The sequence below is a fragment of the Elephas maximus genome, chromosome 16 (genome assembly GCF_024166365.1).
Source record: "Elephas maximus indicus isolate mEleMax1 chromosome 16, mEleMax1 primary haplotype, whole genome shotgun sequence".
Classification (NCBI taxonomy): Eukaryota; Metazoa; Chordata; class Mammalia; order Proboscidea; family Elephantidae; genus Elephas; species Elephas maximus.
This window is the reverse complement of record NC_064834.1, coordinates 14,438,721-14,460,112: the sequence shown is the minus strand read 5'-3', so window position 1 is coordinate 14,460,112 and position 21,392 is coordinate 14,438,721. Positions and strand designations below refer to the sequence as shown.

General features: G+C 37.6%; 1 protein-coding gene across 3 annotated transcripts in view; it reads right to left on the bottom strand.

The window, feature by feature from the left end:
* P4HA1 (prolyl 4-hydroxylase subunit alpha 1) overlaps nucleotides 1-21,392 on the bottom strand; it is a 100,397-nt gene that overhangs the window by 48,131 nt on the left and 30,874 nt on the right. For all 3 annotated transcript variants that reach the window (XM_049854896.1, XM_049854895.1, XM_049854897.1), the window contains exons 6-7: nucleotides 4,157-4,396; nucleotides 966-1,162 (exon numbers count right to left, since the gene is read on the bottom strand). In XM_049854896.1, the coding sequence (XP_049710853.1) occupies nucleotides 966-1,162; nucleotides 4,157-4,396 (437 nt within the window). The remainder of the gene's footprint in view (nucleotides 1-965; nucleotides 1,163-4,156; nucleotides 4,397-21,392) is intronic.

Here is a 21,392-nt window from a genome sequence, read left to right as displayed (position 1 = left end):
ATAAAACCCAGCTTCAATTTATTAGTAATAGAGAAAATGAGTTAAACACTATTCAAATGTTTATCTTTAAAGGTACTTCAAAAATTCACTACCTCCTTTTACACACATATTCAGCTGAACACTAGTCCCATATGATATTCCTTTAAAAAGGATTCTATGATCAATTAATTTTAGGAAATAATGTATATTATGTCCATAAGGCACAGTCTCATAAAAACACTGAGAAGTCCTGAAACGAAGCATAAACCTACTATTCAGGTTCATTTAGTAACTGTTCTCCAGACCTGTTTGGCCATGGAACTTTTTCTCAGGGGCGGGGGGGAGGGCTAATACCTATTAACATACTGAAGCACTGGTATTCTGAGTTATAAATACATAAAGATATATAATAAATAAAGGGATGTTTACAGATACACTGAGGTGTTCTAGAGAATGACTGTTAAAGCCAAACTGCCGAAAGTCTTTCTGCATTTTGAATATTTTCTTAAATAGACTAAAACACTTCACTACGCATGCTTGTCAGGGTCACCTAGGAGCAAAACCACAAGAGATTATTGTGTAGATGAATCCATTACGTCTCACAAGAGGAGTTAGGACAGTATATTTTCACATAAGACTGATGCAATCTTTTTCTGCATTAAGATACAGGAAAAAAAATTTATCACTTCCCTTAAACTCATCCTTCACCCTGGAAAATAATCCTCTTTTGATCTATAAAAAGGATAACATTATCAAAAATGCATTTAGTGGCATATAATTCACAAGCTTTGTTTTAAATGTGGAGTATATTAAGTGTGATACAGTGAAGTGCATGTGGCATGCTGCAATACTTTATGTAGTCGTTAGGGTTTACATCGCATAGGCTTGAATATAAAAGAACTCTGACTCTCTCTAGAATCGTGTACAAACACACATACACACACACGCACACACTCACGCACACACAATTGACTTTTCCACTTTACCATTTTGATACCCTCCCCACGGCACAGCATTTCGTACTTCTGTCTCTCCGGCAGGTAATCCAAGGCAACCCCTTTCTTCTTCACTGTGCTTTTCTGATCAGACGGGGCATCTGAAGTAGACTTATTGGAATCTTTTTCTTTAGTCATTATATACTCAAAATATTTTAAGTTACCATTAGCTCTCTGATGTTCAGGATCTATTAGAAGAGAAAAGCAACATGTCCACTGGTTAGTTTACAGTTGTTCAAGCATCAGAATATAGTAATATAGAGAACCATACAACTTATCTTCCCAATCGAGATGTTTTTGGGAGTAAAAGGGGACACTAATAAAAATTATTACACCAGAACGATAAGTGTAAACAAGTACCACCCCAAATAAATCAGGACATACAGTTACTGTACATAGAAACAGTCTGGAGAAGGATGGAGCCATTTACTTCAAGGTAGTAATTATTGTTTCTACTTTGAGGACTAACTAAACGAGCCAAAGGAACTACATTCAACTGGATGTCAGATGAAGTTTAAAATCTTACTCATCCTACTTATTAAGCAATGGGAAAGATTTTTCTGAGACTGAAAAGTAGTCACCATGGGGAACACAGGGCAAACATAGTTCAAAAGCAACCTTCACCACAAATACATTACAAACGCAGAACACAGTCTACTTCTGAGGACTGAGTGGATTTCAGCCCCAAACTTCTAAGTGAGAAGAAAAAGGGAAACTAAAGATGTAATTTCCAAGTAAAGCTAGAATCCACTAACTGCCTCAGAATTGCCAGTCATCATTTTTAGCTACTTTTAGTAAGGGAAGAAGAGGGTTACTCCACCCATCCGGGGGAAAAAAATCCAAACATACACACACATAAAAAGACAGCAGAATAGTATGCACAGACTTCATCTGTGAAAGTAATGAAAGGGTTTAGGAACAGTAGCCTAGAGTTGTAAAGTGTTTCTCATCCTTGGGAAACTGCCCCCAATATATGTTATAATATACAGTATGCACCTTTTTTTTTTTTTTTTTACCTAATTTTATAAAAATAAGTACAGGGGTGGGAGATCTGTAAATAAGCAACAGCCAAAAAAACTATGGGTCTATGGGTATCGTTGGATGATTGGCTTATGGCTTTTAAACTGTTTGACTCTTTTAACATACACATATTTACCTATTCATAAAAATAATTAATTTTTTAAGTTTTAAAGCTTTGTTATATGCCAAAGACCACCTGAATTTATTAGCGTATTAATTCTAGACTCCATCTTCAGAGATTCTGATTTCGTAGATCTAGGATGGAAACCAAGAACTTTTTGTTTTTATCAAATATTTAAGTAATTCTGATGCATATGGTCCCCGGGCCATACTCGGAAAAACAGTACATCTCTGTTCGAAATACTAGCAGTAAAATTCTCAGAAGATATTCATTTATTTCAAATCACTTTATTTTTGAAGATGAAATGCAATAAACAAACAAACAAAAAATTCTTCCAAGGGAACAGGTTACAATTTAACATGGAAAACATGTAAATAAACATTTTGATTGAGTCAGCTAGATTATAGTCCAATTTTGAAATTCCTGAAGAGTATGCCATGGAGAAACACAGGCAGTCTTTATAAACTGTTATAGTTCTATCAAGTGAGAAAAATCAATTGCCATTTACTCTGAGGATAAATGCAGAAAGGATGAAGTATGTCTGAAAATAAGGTTCTTGACTACTAACAAATTAAATGTCTCAAAGCTATATGACCACACCTGTTGCCATCGAGTTGATTCCGACTCATAGCGACCCTATAGGGCAGAGCAGAACTGCCCCACAGAGTTGCCAAGGAGCGCCTGGTGGATTCAAACTGCCAATCTTTTTGATTAGCAGCCATAGCTCTTAACCACTATGGCACCATGGTTTCCTATATAACCGTATGTATAGCCAGTCCTCATTGTTCCTAAATTCAGCATTTGCAAACGCACTTCCTCACTAAAATTTATTTGTAACCCCAAAATCAATAATCCTGGTGCTCCTGCAGACATGTGCACCCACAGAGCAGCAAAAAATTTGAGTTCTCAACCCATACATTCCTAGGTGAGGTTGAAAAAAGAGATGCTCTGCCTTCTTGTTTCAGCTCTCATACTGCAAACTAAAACCTCCTAAAAAACCAAACCCACTGCCACCAGGTCAATTCCAACTCACAGCAACCCTACAGGACAGAGTAGAACTGCCCCACAGAGTTTTCAAGGAGTGCCTGGTGGATTCGAACTGCTGACCTCTTGGTTAGCAGCCATAGCACTTAATCACTTAAACAATCATCCTATATTTAGTGCCACATTCACATTTTTGTGCTTTTTGTTGATGATTTTGCTGTTTTAAATGGCCCTCAGGCCCAGTGCTAAAGTGCTGCCTAGCGTTCCTGAGCACAAGAAAGTTATGATGCACCTTACAGAGAAAACTTGAGTTACATAAGCTTCAATCGGGCATGAGTTATAGTGCTGTTGGACATGAGTTCAATGTCAATGAAGCAATAATATATATTAAACAAAGTATCTTTAAATAGAAACATACATAAAACATGGTTATTTACTGGTCAGCTGATGAAAATGTTGTGACCAGAGGCTCACAGGAAGCTATCCCTGTACCACATTTTTACGCAAATAACATACGCCTTCTTCATTTGTTTGCAAACTGTGCCTTCCCCGCATGAGGTATTTTCGTAAGTGTGCTATGCAAATTTTTTTATAGCAACATGTTTTAAAAAATTGGCATAGAGCAGCATAGTTGGCAAACAAACATACAAGGCATGCGTTATTTGTGTGAATATATGGTATTTTCCCTAGGAGTAATGGTTCAGTATTTGTTAATTCAGTATTTGTTTTTGTTCATGGTGATTTTACACAACATACTAAGCCAAACCAAACTCAATGCCACTGAGTTGATTCCAACTCATAGTGACCCTATAGGACAGAGCAGAACTGCCCCATAGGGTTTCCAAAGCTATAAATCTTTCTGGAAGCAGACTGACACATCTTTCTCCCACGGAGCAGCTGGTGGGTTCAAACCACCAACTTTCGGTGAGCAGCTGAGTGCTTAATCACTATGCCACAAGGGCTCCTTTTATAGAACAGAACTATCACAACAAGAATAGACTGCACACACACATACCCCAATATATCTTTACTCTTGAATCAGGACCATTTAACATACCTAGTTCAAGAAGCTTCTTTGTGAGCAAAAGTGCCTTATCCAGGTCTCCCTGCTGGTATACAGCATAGCTCAAGTAATCTAGAACAGAGACTTTATCTGTAGTAGAAAGCTCGCCTTCATCCAGCTGCTTCAGTGCTTGTTCCATCCACAGTTCAGTGTGGTAATAATCTGCTTCTGTATAGGCCACTTTACCCAGCTCAAAGCAGTCCTCGGCTGTTAGAAAAGACTGGTGTTTCACTCCTATGGAAAGAAGAAATACAGAGAACTTTAAGAAGTTTAATACCACTCCATATTTTTTTAGGACTACACAGCTTTCAAAGTGCTAATCACTTTTACTTGAGCTTCATAAAAATCCTCTGAAAAAGCAAAAGGAAAACCAGCAATCACCCTGATTTTAAAAATAAAGGAATAATCTACAAGATAATGTAATATTACAAGAATCACACAACTGGTAATATGGGATGTACAACCTAGAGAGCCCAAGACTTTTAAATTATCAGCCGTCAAACCAGAATGAAACATCCATTATGTTTAAATATGTTATTTTCTAACACAGCAGCAATTATCATTTGAGATATACTTATTTTATTTCTAACCAACAATCTGGGCAAGAGATGAATGCACAGGAAGAGAGGCAAACTTGTCAACTGGTTTTTTTCTTTCTTTTAACAACATTAATGATATACACACCGTATGTTTACTTGTTTGAAGTATACAAGAGTTTTAAGTGTATTAGAGAATTGCGCAACCACAATATAATTTTGTTTTCATCACTTCCAAAAGAAATCCTCTAATCATTAGCGGCCACTCCCCATTACCTCCCCATCAGGGCCACAGTCCTAACCTATTTTCTCCTCTATAGATTTGCTCATAGTAAACATTTTGTAAGACAGAGCCACACAATATGTGGTCTTTGTGACGAGCCTCTTTCACTCAGCATAACATTTTCAAGGTTCATCCATGTTGTAGCATCCTTTTTATTGCCAAATAATGTTCCATCGTATGAATATATCACATTTTATCAGTTGATGGACATTTGGGATGTTTCCAGTTTTATGGTTATGAGTAATGTAACTATGAACATTTTCGTGGACAAGTTTTTGTGTGGACATATGTTTTCATTTCTCTTGAGTACATACACAGAAGTGGAATTTTGGGTCATGTGATAACTCTATGCTTAACATTTTGAGGAACTACCAAACCATCTTCCAAAGTGGCTATGCCATTTTAAATTCCCACCAGCAGTGCACGGAGGATGCAATTTTTCCACATTCTCGCCAAAACTTGCTGTCGTCTGTCTTTTTTAATTACAGCCATTCAGATGGGGGTGAAGTGTTATCTCATGGTAGTTTTGATTTACATTTCCCGAATTCTCACCTTCCATAAGGGAGGACCCGGGTTTGATTCCCAGCCAACACACCTCATGTGCAGCCACCACCCGTCTGTCAGCAGAGGTTTGCAGGTTGCTCTGATGCTGAAGAGGTTGCAGCAGGGCTCCCAGCGTAAGATGGACCAGGAAGAAAGGCCTGGCAATCTACTTCCAAATATCAGCCAGTGAAAACCCTATGGATCACAATGGTCCAATCCATAACCGATCTGGGGGTGGCACAGGACTGGGCAGCGTTTCACTCCTTTGAGCATGGGGTCACCGTGAGCTGGGAGCAGCTAACGACAATGACTAATGATGCTGAGTAACTTTTCATGTGCTTATTGGCCATTTATATAACTTCTTTGGAGAAATGTTTATTAAAATCCTTTACCCACTTTTTGAATTCGGTTATTTTTCTTTTTACTAGAGCCCCTGGGTGCTGCCAACAGTTACACACCTGACTACTGACTGAAAGGCTGGTGGTTCAAACCCACTCAGAGGCCCCTCGGAAGAAAGGCCTGGCGATCTGCTTCCAAAACCCTCTGGAGCACAGTTCTACCCTGCAGCACAGGCGTTGCCATGAGTCGGAAATGGCTCAAGGCGACTGGTTTGGTGTCTTTTTTTTTTTTTTATCTTTTTACTATTGAGTTGTAAAAATTCTTTATACATTCTGGATCTCCTCATCAGATCTCTGACTTGCGAACATTTTTTCCCGTCCTCCAGGTCACCGTCTGGCTTCCCTGACGGTGCACTCTGACGCCCAGAAGCTTTACTTTGATGAACTGCAGCCTATTAAGTTTCTCTTTATCACTTGTGCTTTTGGTGTCGTATTTCAACTGCTCTCTGAAGTGAAATTTCTGTTGCAAGAGGAAGAGATATTTGACAATTCACAGGAGATAAAATATAAACAGAAAACCAAAACACACGGGGAAATATTCAGCCTCATTAATTCTTGAAGAAATATGAAAATAAAACCATGAAGAAAATACATAAAACAAACAAAAATATTTTTAAATAATGGCCAACATCTACTGAGGTCTTACTGCACGACAGGCATCTGTCACCCATTTATTCTTAAAAAGCAATCCTAACACAGATGAGAAACTGAAGGGCCCGCAGTTGCACGGGTAATAAATGATAGAGCCGGAATCAGCATCTGCATAACATGGCTCTAGAAGTTTGTGCCCCCAATATTATATTAAATAAATGGTAAAAATAGGGAGAAAGGGCAACAATGTAAGCTACAATTTTCCTTTTAAAAAGTTCAGCAATTAAGCAATTATACCTTACTACTTAATACTATTATTTTTTAACTATTTCCTTGAGATTTAGTACTGGGAGGCAGAAAAAACACATTCTTATATAAAAGATTATTGTTGCTGAGCCAAATATTACCCCTAAAAACTATAATAAGAGCAAGGAAATGAGCAGGCAGCTAAGTTGACATTAAAAAAATAGTTTTTTTTTTTTAATAACTTTTATTAAGCTTCAAGTGAACGTTTACAAATCCAATCAATCTGTCACATATAAGTTTACATACATTTCACTCCCTACTTCCACTTGCTCTCCCCCTCTCGAGTCAGCCCTTTCAGTCTCTCCTTTCTTGACAATTTTGCTGGCTTCCCTCTCTCTCTATCCTCCCATCCCCTCTCCAGACAAGAGTTGCCAACACAATCTCAAGTGTCCACCTGATATAATTAGCTCACTCTTCATCAGCGTCACTCTCCCACCCGCTGACCAGTCCCTTTCATGTCTGATGAGTTGTCTTCGGGGATGGTTCCTGTCCTGTGCCAACAGAAGGTCTGGGGAGCATGGCCGCCGGGATTCCTCTAGTCTCAGTCAGACCATTAAGTTTGGTCTTTTTATGAGAATTTGGGGTCTGTATCCCACTGATCTCCTGCTCCCTCAGGGGTCCTCTGCTGTGCTCCCTGTCAGGGCAGTCATCGATTGTGGGCGGGCACCAACTAGTTCTTCTGGTCTCAGAATAAAAAATAGTTTTTTAAAAAAAAAACCCAAACCCATTGTTATCCAGTCGATTCCAAATCATAGCAACCCTGGAGGACAGACCAGAATTGCCCTATAGGGTTTCTAAGAAGCACCTGGTGGATTCAAACTGCCAACCTTTTGGTTAGCAGCCAAACTCTCAACCACTACACTACCTGGGTTTCCTTTTTCCCTCTGAATTTTTCATTAGGAAAGATAATTTCAAATGCCACATAGAAAAGCCAGAAAAATCTAGACAGAAATAGGTCAAAACAATAAGTTGTTACCTTGGGAGGAGGATTACAAGTAAATTGTTTTCTATTTCTTTGTGCCTTTCACCTTTTCAAATATACCACAATTATCATTTATAAGAATAAGTAAAAGATGGGAAAAAAAAATGTTAAAAGCATAACTATTAACCATATAACATTCTATCTTTATAAACAGCAAATCAGATAAGCCACTTAGAGATTTTAAGGCCCTGGGTATTTTATGTTGTTTTTGGTTTATACCATGTTAAGTAAGCAAGCGAAAAATTATTTTTGGACTAGATAGCCTGAAAAACAAACAAAAACTTCTAATATAAAACACCCAGATTTGCTGGATAAAATGTAACAATTATGTACTTAAATTATAGCCAAGTTCCTAAGAATTAAGCAAGTCTCCCGGAACCAAACCAAAAAGGAACTAGAAAACCCAAGAGGTAATTTGAGGATGACTGAGTCCCGAGGTGGTGCAAATGGTTAACATTCTCAGCTGCTAAGCAAAAGGTCAGCAGTTCAAGTCCACCCAGAGGTGCCTCGACAGAAAGTCCTGGCAACACGCTTCTGAAAACTCAGCCACTGAAAACCCGAGAGGACAGTTTTGACCTGACCCGCACGGGATCACCACAGCTCAAAATCAACTCAACGGCAATTGGCTTTTCTTTAACTTAGGAAACAGCTGCATCTGCTCCGGTAGTCGTCACCAGAATCAGAAACCTAGAGGCTTGGTTTTAACCACGAGGCAGGAGATAGGAGATAAAGCCTGGGGCTCATGCAAAGTGACAAGTCAGAATCCAGAATCCCACATAAAGCAGAAACCAATTAGGAAAAAACCTTTTACTGGCAAAGAGAAACAATACAAGAATTTATTTTTCTAAAAAATGTAGAACAAACTTGAAACTTACAAAAAACGACCAGTCTTACTGGTCTGACAGAGACTGGAAAAGCCCCAAGAGTATGGCCCCCGGACACCCTTTTAACTCAATACTGAAGTCACTTCTGAGGTTGACCCTTCAGCCAAAGATTAGACAGGCCTATAAAACAGACAATAACACATGCAGTTCAACCATGTAGACGACACTAAATGGGTACAACAGCCTAAAGACAAAGAAGAGAAGGCAGGAAGGTACGGGAAACTGGATGAATGGAAATGGGGAAACTGAGGTCAAAAAGGGGAGACTGTTGACATATCACAGAGTTGGAAACACAAAACAATCTGTGTATTAACTGTTTAATGAGAAACTAATTTGCAGTGTAAATTTTCATGACCTAAAGCACAATAAAAACAAACAAATATACGAGACCAAATGGGCAACGCCTGCCCAAAAGCAAGACAAGGCAGGAAGGGACAGGAAGCCTAGATGAAGAGACATGGGGAGTCCGGGGTGGAAAGAGGAAGAGTGCTATCACATTGTGGGAATTGCAACCAATGTCACAATTTGTGTATAAATTTTTGAATGAGAAACTAATTTGTGCTGTAAATTTTTACCTAAGGCACATTAAAAAAAAAAAATGCCAAGGTACTGGATAAAACAATGTCAGTTTTGGAATACATGAATGAAGATATTAACGTTAAAATTAAAAATCCCCAATGCCAATAAAAACAATCTTGTGCAATAAAAAAAAAAAATTATTTTTCTCAGTCTGCAGTCTTGGCAGGGAAAAAAATTTCTTAAGAATTTCACAGGCATTCTGTCAGGAAGGTTTTCATTTCAAATTTATGCTATCTTCATGGTTTGGGAACTTAAAGCCGTGAAATTAACTTGAAGTAATCCTGGGTTGGTGATCCCACAGGACACCTTGCAGAAGCAACATTTATACTCTGGAAAAACATACACTTGTCCAAGGCTTTTCCTGCAGATGACAGCAGCTGAATAAGTACGCATAATCCAAAACTACAAAGCACATGATGCTTTGTAATGAAGCTGCAAGAATAAAATCAGCAGAAACTGTCAAAATTGTATCAAGACTTCCCCAAATTCTTCAGATATCACAGTTATTAGATTAAGAATATAACTATGACTCAAATGTTTAATGAAATAAATAGAAAACACGAGCAACAAATATAAGATACCTTAAGAAGAAACCAGGCAGATTTGAGTGGAGAAAAAATTGAACTTCCAGGATTGATAACTATAATCAATGAGATGAAAAACTCACTGGATAGATTCAAAGAAGGTTAGCACAACTAAGAAGAAAATAATAGACCTAGAAGAGAGAGCTGAATAAACTACCCTTGGTTAAAGTACCCAGAATATAGCAGGGAGGAGAGATAAATATAAGGACTACTTAAAAGACAAGGAGAAAAATAAGGCCTAATTATATCTACTTAAGAATTCCAGAAAAAGAGAATGTAGGACAGGCACTATTTAAAGAAGTAATGGTAGAGAATTTTCCAGAATTAAAACATACGTCAGATTCAGGAATCACAAAGAATCCCAAGTCAAAGTACATATGAGGGCTTCTTAAGGATGTGTTTCCAGAAGGAGGAAAATAATTCAAAAAGGAAAGTCTGAGGTACGAGAAAGAATGATAAGCAAAGAAACTGGTACATAGTTGAGCCAATCTAAATTAAAGAAAAGTGAACTATCAGGTTGACAAAAATCTCAAAGTTTGAACCTTTTTAGGTAAGGCTGTGGGAAAACAGTCACTCTCATACATTGCTGATGGGAATGCAAAATGATACAACCCCTACACATGGCAACTGGGAAATTACCTTGCAAAATTACCTATGTGTTTACTTTTTAATCCAGCAGCACTACTTCTCGAAAAATATCTCAAAGATAAATAGCAAAAATACAAAATAACATATTCACAAGGTTACTGGCATCATTATTTTTATATGAGCAAAAGACTGCGAACAAACCAGACGTCCACCAATAGGAACCTGGTTAAATTAACTACAAAAGAGTAACACACAGCTGCAAAATGAAATGAGGGTTTTCAGATAGGATATAAAGTGGTATCTACAACATATCAGTAAATTACAACATCAAAGTATAAAACAGTACTTAATAATATGCTACACCTTTGTGTATGTGTTGGGAGGAAATAGGAACACGTACATACTTGCTTATATTTTCAAAAAGAAACGATGGAAATAGAAAAATAAAATGGTTGCATACAGAACTGGGCGAAGGGTACAGGAATGAAAGTGAGACTTCTGTGAATGTACCTTATGAATATAGTTTCTACTTTGAAAGCATATACAGGTTTCACACAGTTAAAAACAATAAATCAAAAGGATAAAAAGAATAATTCATAAAATTGGGGGGGGTGTTGAAATGAATGAACTCAACTGTGTAACACTTTGGTGGCATAACCACAAAGAGAAATAAATTACTTGAAATGTCTTTAAAACAATATATGGCTGGTCATATCTAATGCGATATATTCTAAGGACAAAAAATACAAAGAAAGAATAAACTGTACTGAGCAGTCTACTATTAATAAGTATGGCACTGGGGTTTTTTTATGGTTATTTTAAAACTCTTTTAGGTACAAAAACCAAAACAAAATCTGTTACATTGAGTCGATTCCAACTGGTAGAGACCCTATAGGACAGAAGAACTGACCCATAGGGTTTTCAAGGAGCAGCTGGTGGAGCTGAACTGCTGACCTTTTTGGTTAGCAACCAAGCTCTTAACCACTGTACCACCAGGGCTCCATTTTAGGTATATTAGAGGATAATGCAAAGAAGTAATTATGTTACTGTCATTAGGAACCAAGATTTTCAACACAAGAGAAAAAAGATGTGAGTATAAACTCTGTAATCTCAAATTTGAACTAGAATTAATAATATGAACTCACATTATTTCCTATCTCTGTCCACCGAAAAGATCTAGAACCAATGACAACCTCGATAGCAATAAGCATCCCTAGAGCTTAAACTCTGGCCTATAAATGCCATTCCCCGATAAAAGCAATCAAGGCTCATTTGAAAAATGCCTGGTTCCTACTCTGGGATAAAAAAAGATAAGCCTCGAAAAAAACCGTGCCGAAAACAAGGAAGACTCTTTGCTATAAAGGAATAATAGGGTCATTTCAAAAAGACAAATAATACGAAGAGGCTTTTACAGGCCTAATTTAGGATAAACTGGGCATCAAAATAATGAATTGAAACAAAAAATACATGAAAATCCATGAGTTCATAATGATACTTCAGATAAAAATCACTGGTCACTACTGAAAGCTGTGAGGACATCAACTCATTGTTCCAAAAACTGATGAAAGAATGAAGCATTTTTCCTGCCTCTCTTGTATAAACTACAGTTCAGGGTAGCCAAAGAATTGATGAAGGAAAGTTCTTATTTATAGAATTCCAGCTAATAAATGTAGAAAGAATGATGAAACAAATAAAATCACCATTTCCCAACCCCTAATGAAACAGTGCTTCTAGGAAATGATCACCAACGGCTGCCAAAACCCTTCAGCGCTCGTGAGAACTTTCTATGAAGGGCTCAGGCTCTCACCACCTGAAACCACTAATCAATCAGCAACATTTAAAGTGTGACAAAACGTTAGGCCCTCTTCATGCAATTCAACAGAAAGTTCATAGCGCCACCTATGGAGTTAATTTAAAAATCTGAATCTAATCCAGCTTCATGACCTAATTAATGCCAGTTTTGCAGGAAACACAGGAGCTGAAGGAATAAGTCAGAAAACACCCAAAGAAGCAATCAGCCAACTCCAGAATGTAGAACATTTCATAGGACTCATGACCAGGTTTTTCTAACTAATAAATGGCATGAAAAAAAAAAAGAGAAGGGAAGAAAAGAATAAGAGATTTAAGAGACATAACCAAAAAACACAAATGTAAAAAGACATCTTTGAGATGACCAGAGAAGCTGAATCGGGACTGGGTATTCTGAATGAGGAATTGGTGATTCATTGGTAGAATTCTCACCTTCCATGAGAAAGACCCAGGTTCTATCCCCAGCCGATGTGCCTCATGCACAGCCACCACCCATCTGTCAGTGGAGGCTTGCATGTTACTCTGATGCTGAATAGGTTTCAGTGGTACCTCCAGACTAAGATGGACTAGGAAGAAAGGCCTGGCAATCTACTACCAAAAATCAGCCAGTGAAAACCCTATGGATCACAGTAGTCCAATCCGCAAAAGACCATGGGAATGGCACAGGACCAGGTGGTGTTTCAAACTGTTGTGTGTGGAGTCACCATGAGACAAGGGACAACTCCATGAGTAAACACAACACTGTCAATTTTATTAGGTAGGATAATAGAAAGTGGTTATGTTACAAAAAAAAAAAAAAAAAGACTCCATCAGTTAAATGTGCATATTGAATTGTTTATGGATAAAATGACATGACTGGGGATTTGCTTTTAACATGCTCCAGTAAAAACAACAAAAAGGAGAGGATGGAGGATACAGATAAAACAAAATTGGCAAAATGTTAAAAACTTTTGAAGCTGGTAATGGATATATGGAGGCTCATATTTTCCATGTTTGTTTGTTATTTTCCATTATAAAAAGTTTTTAAAATAACAACAAAAAAAAGAAAGTCATATCCTCCAGGGCTCTTTTTATGCCTCATAAAGAAAATCAAATAGTTCCTTCTTTGAAGCTAATAAAATTAAAATAAAATGATTAGTATGTGAAAAAATAAAATTAGATAATAAAATAAACACTACTTATCTGACAAGTGATGGAGAAAGGAACACAACTGTATTTTCTTTACAAATTTTGATTGCGTGCAGCTGGCCAGGGCCAGGCTTGGCTATAACCTATTCAATGGTGTTAACACATGTTCTTTAAAAAATGTTGGCAGAAAAGGAATTTGTGAGCAATGAATCAAGATGAAGTAAAGTCACGGGTAACATTTTACTAGTGATGGTCTGACATTCACAGTACATGTATTTCCTAGTCTGAGGATGTGACCTGTTAGATTCCAGTATCAAGCAGAGTCTGGAGATGCCTGCACCGGAAGGTCACATGGCTTGTTACAACCAAGCGTTTCAATCGAATACCTACCTCCACTCATTGTTTGTTTGCTCCCTTTAGTCGCCTATAGATAGAAACTAAATGTATCAACGAAATCCTTAAAAAGGTTTTCAACAGCCAATTAATGTAATTGCTATCAATAAGTAGTACACCTGTCCAAGCTGTGCGACAGACATATTTACAACAATGACAAAAAAATAAAAAGTAGCTGTGGAGGCTGCTTATGTACAGCCAAACACCTTATGAGATCTGATTTCTTGGTTTGGAAGTTTAGGGTCACGGTTTCATGGGACATCAGTTCATTGGCCTAATAACGTGTTTAGTGCTTCTGTACTACCTCCTAGTTCGCTGTGTAGTGCCTGGGGTCTTAAAAGCTTTCAAGCTGCCATCCAAAGCACAACTGGTCCCTGTTCACCTGGAGCAACAGAGGAAGGAGAAAAGTCAAGGATAGGAGGAGGAAATGGAATGTGGCTAATTGCCTCCATGAACAACCCTCCTTTGCCATGAGAACAGGTGAACTGGATGGTGCCCAGCTACCTGCACTGAACGTTTTGATGGAAGATTCCATGGAAGAATCCTGACCAAAGGGGGGAAAATGCAGAATAGAATTTAAAATTCTCATGGACCCCAGACTTTTTAAATCCTAAAACTATCACCCTGAGATAATCTTTAAACTTTAAACCAAAAATACCCCCTGAAGTCTTCTTAAAACCAAACAATAGCTTAATTTAACAAGTTAAAAATGTCTGCCTTGAGCATTATATTCTTTTAAGAACTATCTAGGTGAGATAGAATTGACAATAGCAACTTGAAAGATTAGATAGGAACCTTAGGGGGCAGTGAGTTTATGTTAACAGGGGAGGAACAACTCAGAAAAGGAGGGTGAGAATGGTTGCACAACTGGAAGAATGTAGTTAATGTCACTGAATCGTACAGGTAGAAACTGCTGAACTGGAGTACATTTTCCTATGTATATTCTCAACAACAACAAAACAAGTAAAATTGTAAAAAAAATAAAAAAGGTTTTCAAAATGATTTTATCAATGAACTCCTTAAAAAGGTTTTCAAAATACAAATGAAGACTCGTTCTGACGCTTCTCCCTTAACTCTCTACCCCATGCCTCACTCTAGGAAAGAATACGAAGAAACTAACTTATTAATAGTTGATCATGACATAATTCCAGAAACCAAAGTAGCTTATTAAACTTTGATTCTATTACTTTCCAGTTGTGAGAACCAGAGTACAGTTCTAAGATGTGCTCACAAGGCAGCAACTGTGAATGCTTCTCTCGGGGACACGCAACACGTGCAAGAGAGACAGTAAGGCATTAATACATGTAGGCAGCCTCAGTAATATCTTCACACAACATGACAGTCTGATGTTATTTGAAAGCATGATGGAAAACAGGAGAGGATCTCTAGGTGTTCTACTTCGGTGGTGAAAGAATCTTCGCTCAGCTGACTTACTCATGATTTTTAAAGACAGGCTGCCTGGGAACAGTATTCTGAAAAGAATAAAGTGAAAAAGAAGTGATGCAGCATTTGAAATGGAAAACTGTTGCCAAAATAGAGAGAACATAAGAAGAAAAAACAAATAGGCAATAAAATGAAAAAGAAAACCAGACAGACCAATGTGGACAAAAAGAAACTGTAAGAAGCTTTCATACAAAGGGCAAATAATTAGAATCTGATGAGAAAAAAGAACTATAAATTTTCTTGATCCAAAGGAAGTGGCATGGAGGGTTGACATTAGCATGTTAAACTGAATGTAGTAACCAAAACTGAAAGTAAACTAATACCAAAAAAAAGAGCCCTTTAATTTATTGTCACAATATAAACTATAATATAGAACAGCAGGAAAAAAATTATTTAGAAATACATTTTTGCGGCTCATACATTTAAATGGAACATCGAATCCAAAAATTACTGCACTTCATAAGAACACTTAGTGGATAAAAACCTGATTTGTAAGAGAGAAATATGTTTAAAACACCTATGTCTGGGGAGTTGGTGACCCACATTTGAGGTGGTATGGTACACTTATAAGCTGAGTGAGCTTCAGAGATGTCTGGACAATCTTACTACCTTATCAGCTGACCAAGACAGTGATGCAAGTGACCAATAGGGTGAACATTCAACTTCCACCTGAAGTAAATCAAATGTTATAAACCAAAAAATTTTTCATACAAAAAAATATGCGTATCTTGGACGATAAGAATCTATGCAACAAATCACAGTGGGGAACACACCTGAAATGAAAGAAACAGTGTACATGAACTACGAAGATATCATTGATGCCAAAATGCATATAACTTGTTAGGTTTTATATTAAAATATCAAGAAAGCACTTCAGAAGATAGGCTCAAAATGCAGGCAGAAAGAGCCAAAACTAAGAGAAACATGGCATCAATACAAATCCACTCTCATTTATGAACAACTGATTTGCAACAAGGGGCCAAAGTCATTCAATGGGGAAGAAACAGTCTCTTCAATAAATGATGCTGGCAAAATTAGATATCCACATGGAGAAAAGTTAAACAAGACCTTATACTGTACCCAAAAACGAAATAAAAATGGATCAAGGACCTAAATGCTAAGGCTAAAACTATGAAGTTCTTGGAAGAAACCACAGGGGCAAGACTATGAGACCTAATTTTTTTTAAATAATGGATTATCAAACACAACTACAAATGCAGGAGCAGCAGAAAACAAACTAGGTTACTGGAGCCTCATAAAAATTAAATACTTCCGCTAATCAAAAGACTTTATCAAAAGAGTAAAAAGACAACCTATCAACTGGGAAAAAAATCTTCAGGAACAACGTATCTAACAAGGATTGTCTTAGTTATCTAGTGTTGCTGTAACAGAAATACCACAAGTGGGTGGCTTTAACAAACAAATTTATCTTCTCACAATTTAGGAGGCTAGAAGTCCAAATTCAAGGCACCAGCTCTAAGGGAAGGTTTTCTCTCTGTGTTGGCTCTGGGGGAAGGTCTTTGTCTCTTTTCAGCTTCTCTTTCTTTGTTCTTTTGAGATCTCATGTGTCGTGGCATCTATCTTCCCCCATTCCTGACTTCTTGCTCCATTGCTTCCTCAATCTGCTCTTTTTATATCTCAAAAGAGACTGATTTAAGACACAGCCTATACTAATACAGCCTCATTAACAAAACAAAGAAAATCCATTCCCAAATGTGATTATAACCACAGGTAAAGGGGTTAAGACTTAGAATACATACTTTTGGTGGACGTAATTCAATCTACAACAGGCTCTAATACTGAAAATAAATACAAAACCTTCTACAACTTAATAACAAAAAGATAAATAACCCAATCAAAAAATGGGCAAAAGACATGAACAGACACGTCACCAAAGAGGGCATCCGGGTAGCCAACAAACACATGAAAAGATGTTCACTGTCATTAGCCTTAGAAAGGTGCAAATCAAAATTACAATGAGATACCACCTCATCCCTGCTAAAATGGCACTGATCAAAACAACAGAAAACAAAAAATGCTGGCAATGATGTAGGGAGATTGGAGCCCTTGTCTACTGCTGGTGGTAATGTAAAATGGTATAACTGCTGTGGAAAACAGTATAGTGATTCCTCAGGAAATGAGAAATAGTGCTACCTTATGACCCAGCAATTCCACTTCTAGGTATACATCCTAGTGATGTAATAGAAAAACATGAACAGATATATGTACACCTATGTTCATGGCAGCACTATTCACAATTGCAAAAAGATGGAAACAATCTAAGTGCCCATCAACTGGATGAATGGATAAACAAAATGTGGTACATGCCCACAATGGAATACTGCGTAGCCAAAAAGAAAAACGAGTTCTGAAACAATTTGCAACGTGGATGAACCCGGGAGACATTATGCTGAGCAAAATAAGGGCAAATGTTGTATGATCTCACTTTTATGAAATGACAGGAATAGGCATATATACAGAGACTGGTGTGCACTGGCGGTTACCAGGGGTTGGGAGGAGAAGAGGGGAATCATTCTCTTTTTGTTTATGGTGATGGGAAAGGTGGCACTGAATGTGTGTGAAGTATGCACAGCTTGACTAATATAACTGATGCCACTAAGCTGTACACAACAAAAGGATGTACTGGTAAATGTTATGCTACATACAATTTTGCAAAAACAAACCACGAAATATATTTATGGAGCCCTGGTGGCACAGTGGTTAAGAACTCAGCTGCTAACCAAAAGGTCAGCAGTTCGAACTCACCAGCCACTCCTTGGAAACCCTGTGGAACAGTTCTACTCTGTCCTATAGGGTCACTATGACTCAAAATCAACTCGATGGCAATAAGTTTTTGGTATATATATATGTGTATGTGTGTGTGTATATATATGTGTATACATATGTACATATACATATTAAAAAAAAACCCGTTGCTGTTGAGCTGATTCCAACTCATAGCAACCCTGTAAGACGGAGTAGAACTGCCCCACAGGATTTCCAAGGAGCAGCTGGTGGGTTTGAACTGCTGACCTTCTGTATAGCAGCTGAGCTCTTAACCACTATGCTACCAGAGTTCCATAGAAATATATACATACACACACATACATATACATGTGTGCATATATATATATAAAACAAAACAAATAGCTACAGATGCTGATACTTCTTAAATATATATATACATATACAAACAGGGGCTATAGATGCTGATACTTCTTAGACATAACCAATCATGTCACATGATTAGTTTTCCTGGTTTGAAGACTTAGTCAAGTGGCATGATATAGTTTATAAAGTTTATGTTCTACATCCTAGTTTGGTGAGTAGTATGTGGAGTTATAAAAACTTGCAAGTGGCCATCTAAGATACAAGTATTAGACTCTACTTGTCTCGAGCAAGAGAGAAAGCTGGAAATCTGAGAATGAGAGAAGGAACCTGACTACAGGACCAACTGTCTCCATGAACCACGGTGGTCTCCTCTACCTTGAGATCAGAAGAACTAGATGATGCCTGGCTACCACTACCAAATGTTCTGATCAGGGTCATAATTCCTGATAGAAAAGGAGAAAAATGTGGAAAAGAACTTCAAATTCTCAAAGAATCCAGAGTTTCCAGACCCACCGAGACTGGAGGAATCTCCAAGACTACTGCCCTGAGATACTCTAAACCTTAAACTGTAACAATCCCCTGAAGTCACCTTTTAACTAAATAGCACGTTAGCTCAAAAAGTATGGAATGTCACCCTTGAGTACTGACCTCTTTTCAAAAAATCATCTATATGAGACCAAATGGATGACAGTTACTCTAAAGCATAGATGAGAAGGTTGGAGGCAGTGAGACTAAGTTAATGGGAATGGAACAACTAGAATGGAAATAATGAGAATGCTGATGAAATGCGAAGAATGTAACCAATGTTGCTGAACAGTATATGTAAAAATTATTGAATGGGAACCTGTTTTGCTATGTATACTTTCACCAGAAATACAATAAAATTAAAAAAGAAATACAAATCCACTGAAATAAGCATTTCTCTAACTTTTTTTGGTCAGTTAAAAATTAAAAATTTGGTCAGCCCTCACTCCCCACCCCCCACCCCCACCATTTCACACCCAAAACTGCTAAAATGTTAAAGTCCTGACAAAAACAAGGGTTAGCAAGGATAGGAAGAAATGTTAATTCTCATACTTTGCTGGTTAGAGTATCGACTGGTGCATCTTTTTTGGGAGCCCATCTGGCCACACGGAAACCCTGGTGGCGTAGAGGTTAAGTGCTACAGCTGCTAACCAAAGGGTCAGCAGTTCAAATCTGCCAGGCGCTCCTTGGAAACTATATGGGGCAGTTCTACTCTGTCCTATAGGGTCACTATGAGTCGGAATCGACTCAACGGCACCAGGTTTGGTTTTGGTTTTTTCATCTGGCCACATACAGTAAAGTTGAAGAGGCATATACCCTATGGCTTCTTACATCCTAGACGAATTCTTACACATATGCACATGGGCACAAGAAGACATATACAGACATGTTTGGTGAAAGTGTATAATATAGCAAAAAATTCGAAAAACCTAAATGTCCATCCATCCACAGAGCAATGAATAAATCAATTGTGTTTTACAATATGATAACAGCAGTTAGATGAATTTGATCAACATATCAACATGTACAAATTCAATCAAAAAAAAGGTACTGAAAAAGCATGCAGAGAAAGATAGTGTATTATTTATGTAAAATCTAAGAACACAAACAATACAATAGAAAATACATGTAGTGAAAGTATAAAAAGATGGGAGGAAACACAGCGAATTCAGAATAATTATTCCCTCTAGAGAGGAAGGGCAGGGACAAGGGGGCTTCAAACATATTTATAATGTTTTACTGTTAACAACAACAACAAAAAAGGTTTGGAGGAGGAAAAAGCCTAAAAACAGTTTATTGGTTCACTCCAGTGTTATTCTACCATTTATGGAACATACTACACTTAGGAAATTTCAGTCACTCTATTTATAAATAATGTACATGAAAGGAAAACTGAGTTAAGATCCCCAAAACAGTGACTTGAAGAGACAGAGAAATCAATAAGGAGATAAAAAGTACATGAGAAAGGATGACTAATGCCCCAATGAGAAATAATTGTATATATTCTCAGAGTTTTATTTTCAGCTATCCTATATGAAAATCTTACCAACTGATCTCTAGAATAAAAGCCCAGGTACTCAGGGGGAAACAATGAATTTCCTAAGACTAAACACAGCAAGATCAGGGTTAAGCAATTCACAATATCATTTGATGGAAAGATAATAGAGTTTTAAACAAAAATATAGAAAACTAAATGAAATTTATTATCCCCATACACACCAAACCTCCTTCTTTTCTTGTCCTCTCCATCTTGTTGAGTAGAACCCATCTACGGTAGTTAGTTGTTTAAACCAGAAACCCATATCTAGCCCTTCATCAAATTCTACTATTTCACTTCCTAAATGGCTTGACAATCTATCCATTTCTCTCCATATCCGCTAGCTATCCTGGTTTAGACTACTATCATCTCTTACTTAAATTTCTGCAACAGTCTCCTCCCTAGTTTCTTTGTCTCTGTCCCTAGGTTCCCATCCAGTCTCCATTCTGCAGCCAGAATAATAATTCTAAAACGCATATCATGTATCTTCTCTGTTTAAAACTTTTCAGTGGCTCCCCATTGTGCTCAGGACAGTTCAGACTCCTCCATGGGGCTTACAAAGTATGTTAAGAAATAGCTTCTGCTTACCTCTCTAGCCTCATCTCTCAGTACTCTCATAAAACTAAACCCCATCCCTACCTCAAATACTCACCCCTTGAACTCTGTCTACATCAACCTATACAAACAACTTGCTAGTTTTATCTAAGCATAGTGTGCTCTCTCTTCCCTGGGTTTTATGCATGCTTCTTCTGCCTGGAACACTTTGTCCATATCCCTTTTTCTTCCCCTTTCCCCTATTTTCCTGGCTAATTCCTTTTCCTTTAGATCTCAATTTTGTTTCACGTCATCTCTTCCAGCAAGTCTTCCTTTACACTTCTTATCAAGCCTAGAATCAGGTTTCCTTCTACGTCTCCCACAGGATCCTGAATTTCTCCATCCAGGCATTTATCATATTATATCTTAAGAACGTAAGCACCCTAAGAGCAAGGGCAGTGTAAGTTGTCTTGTTC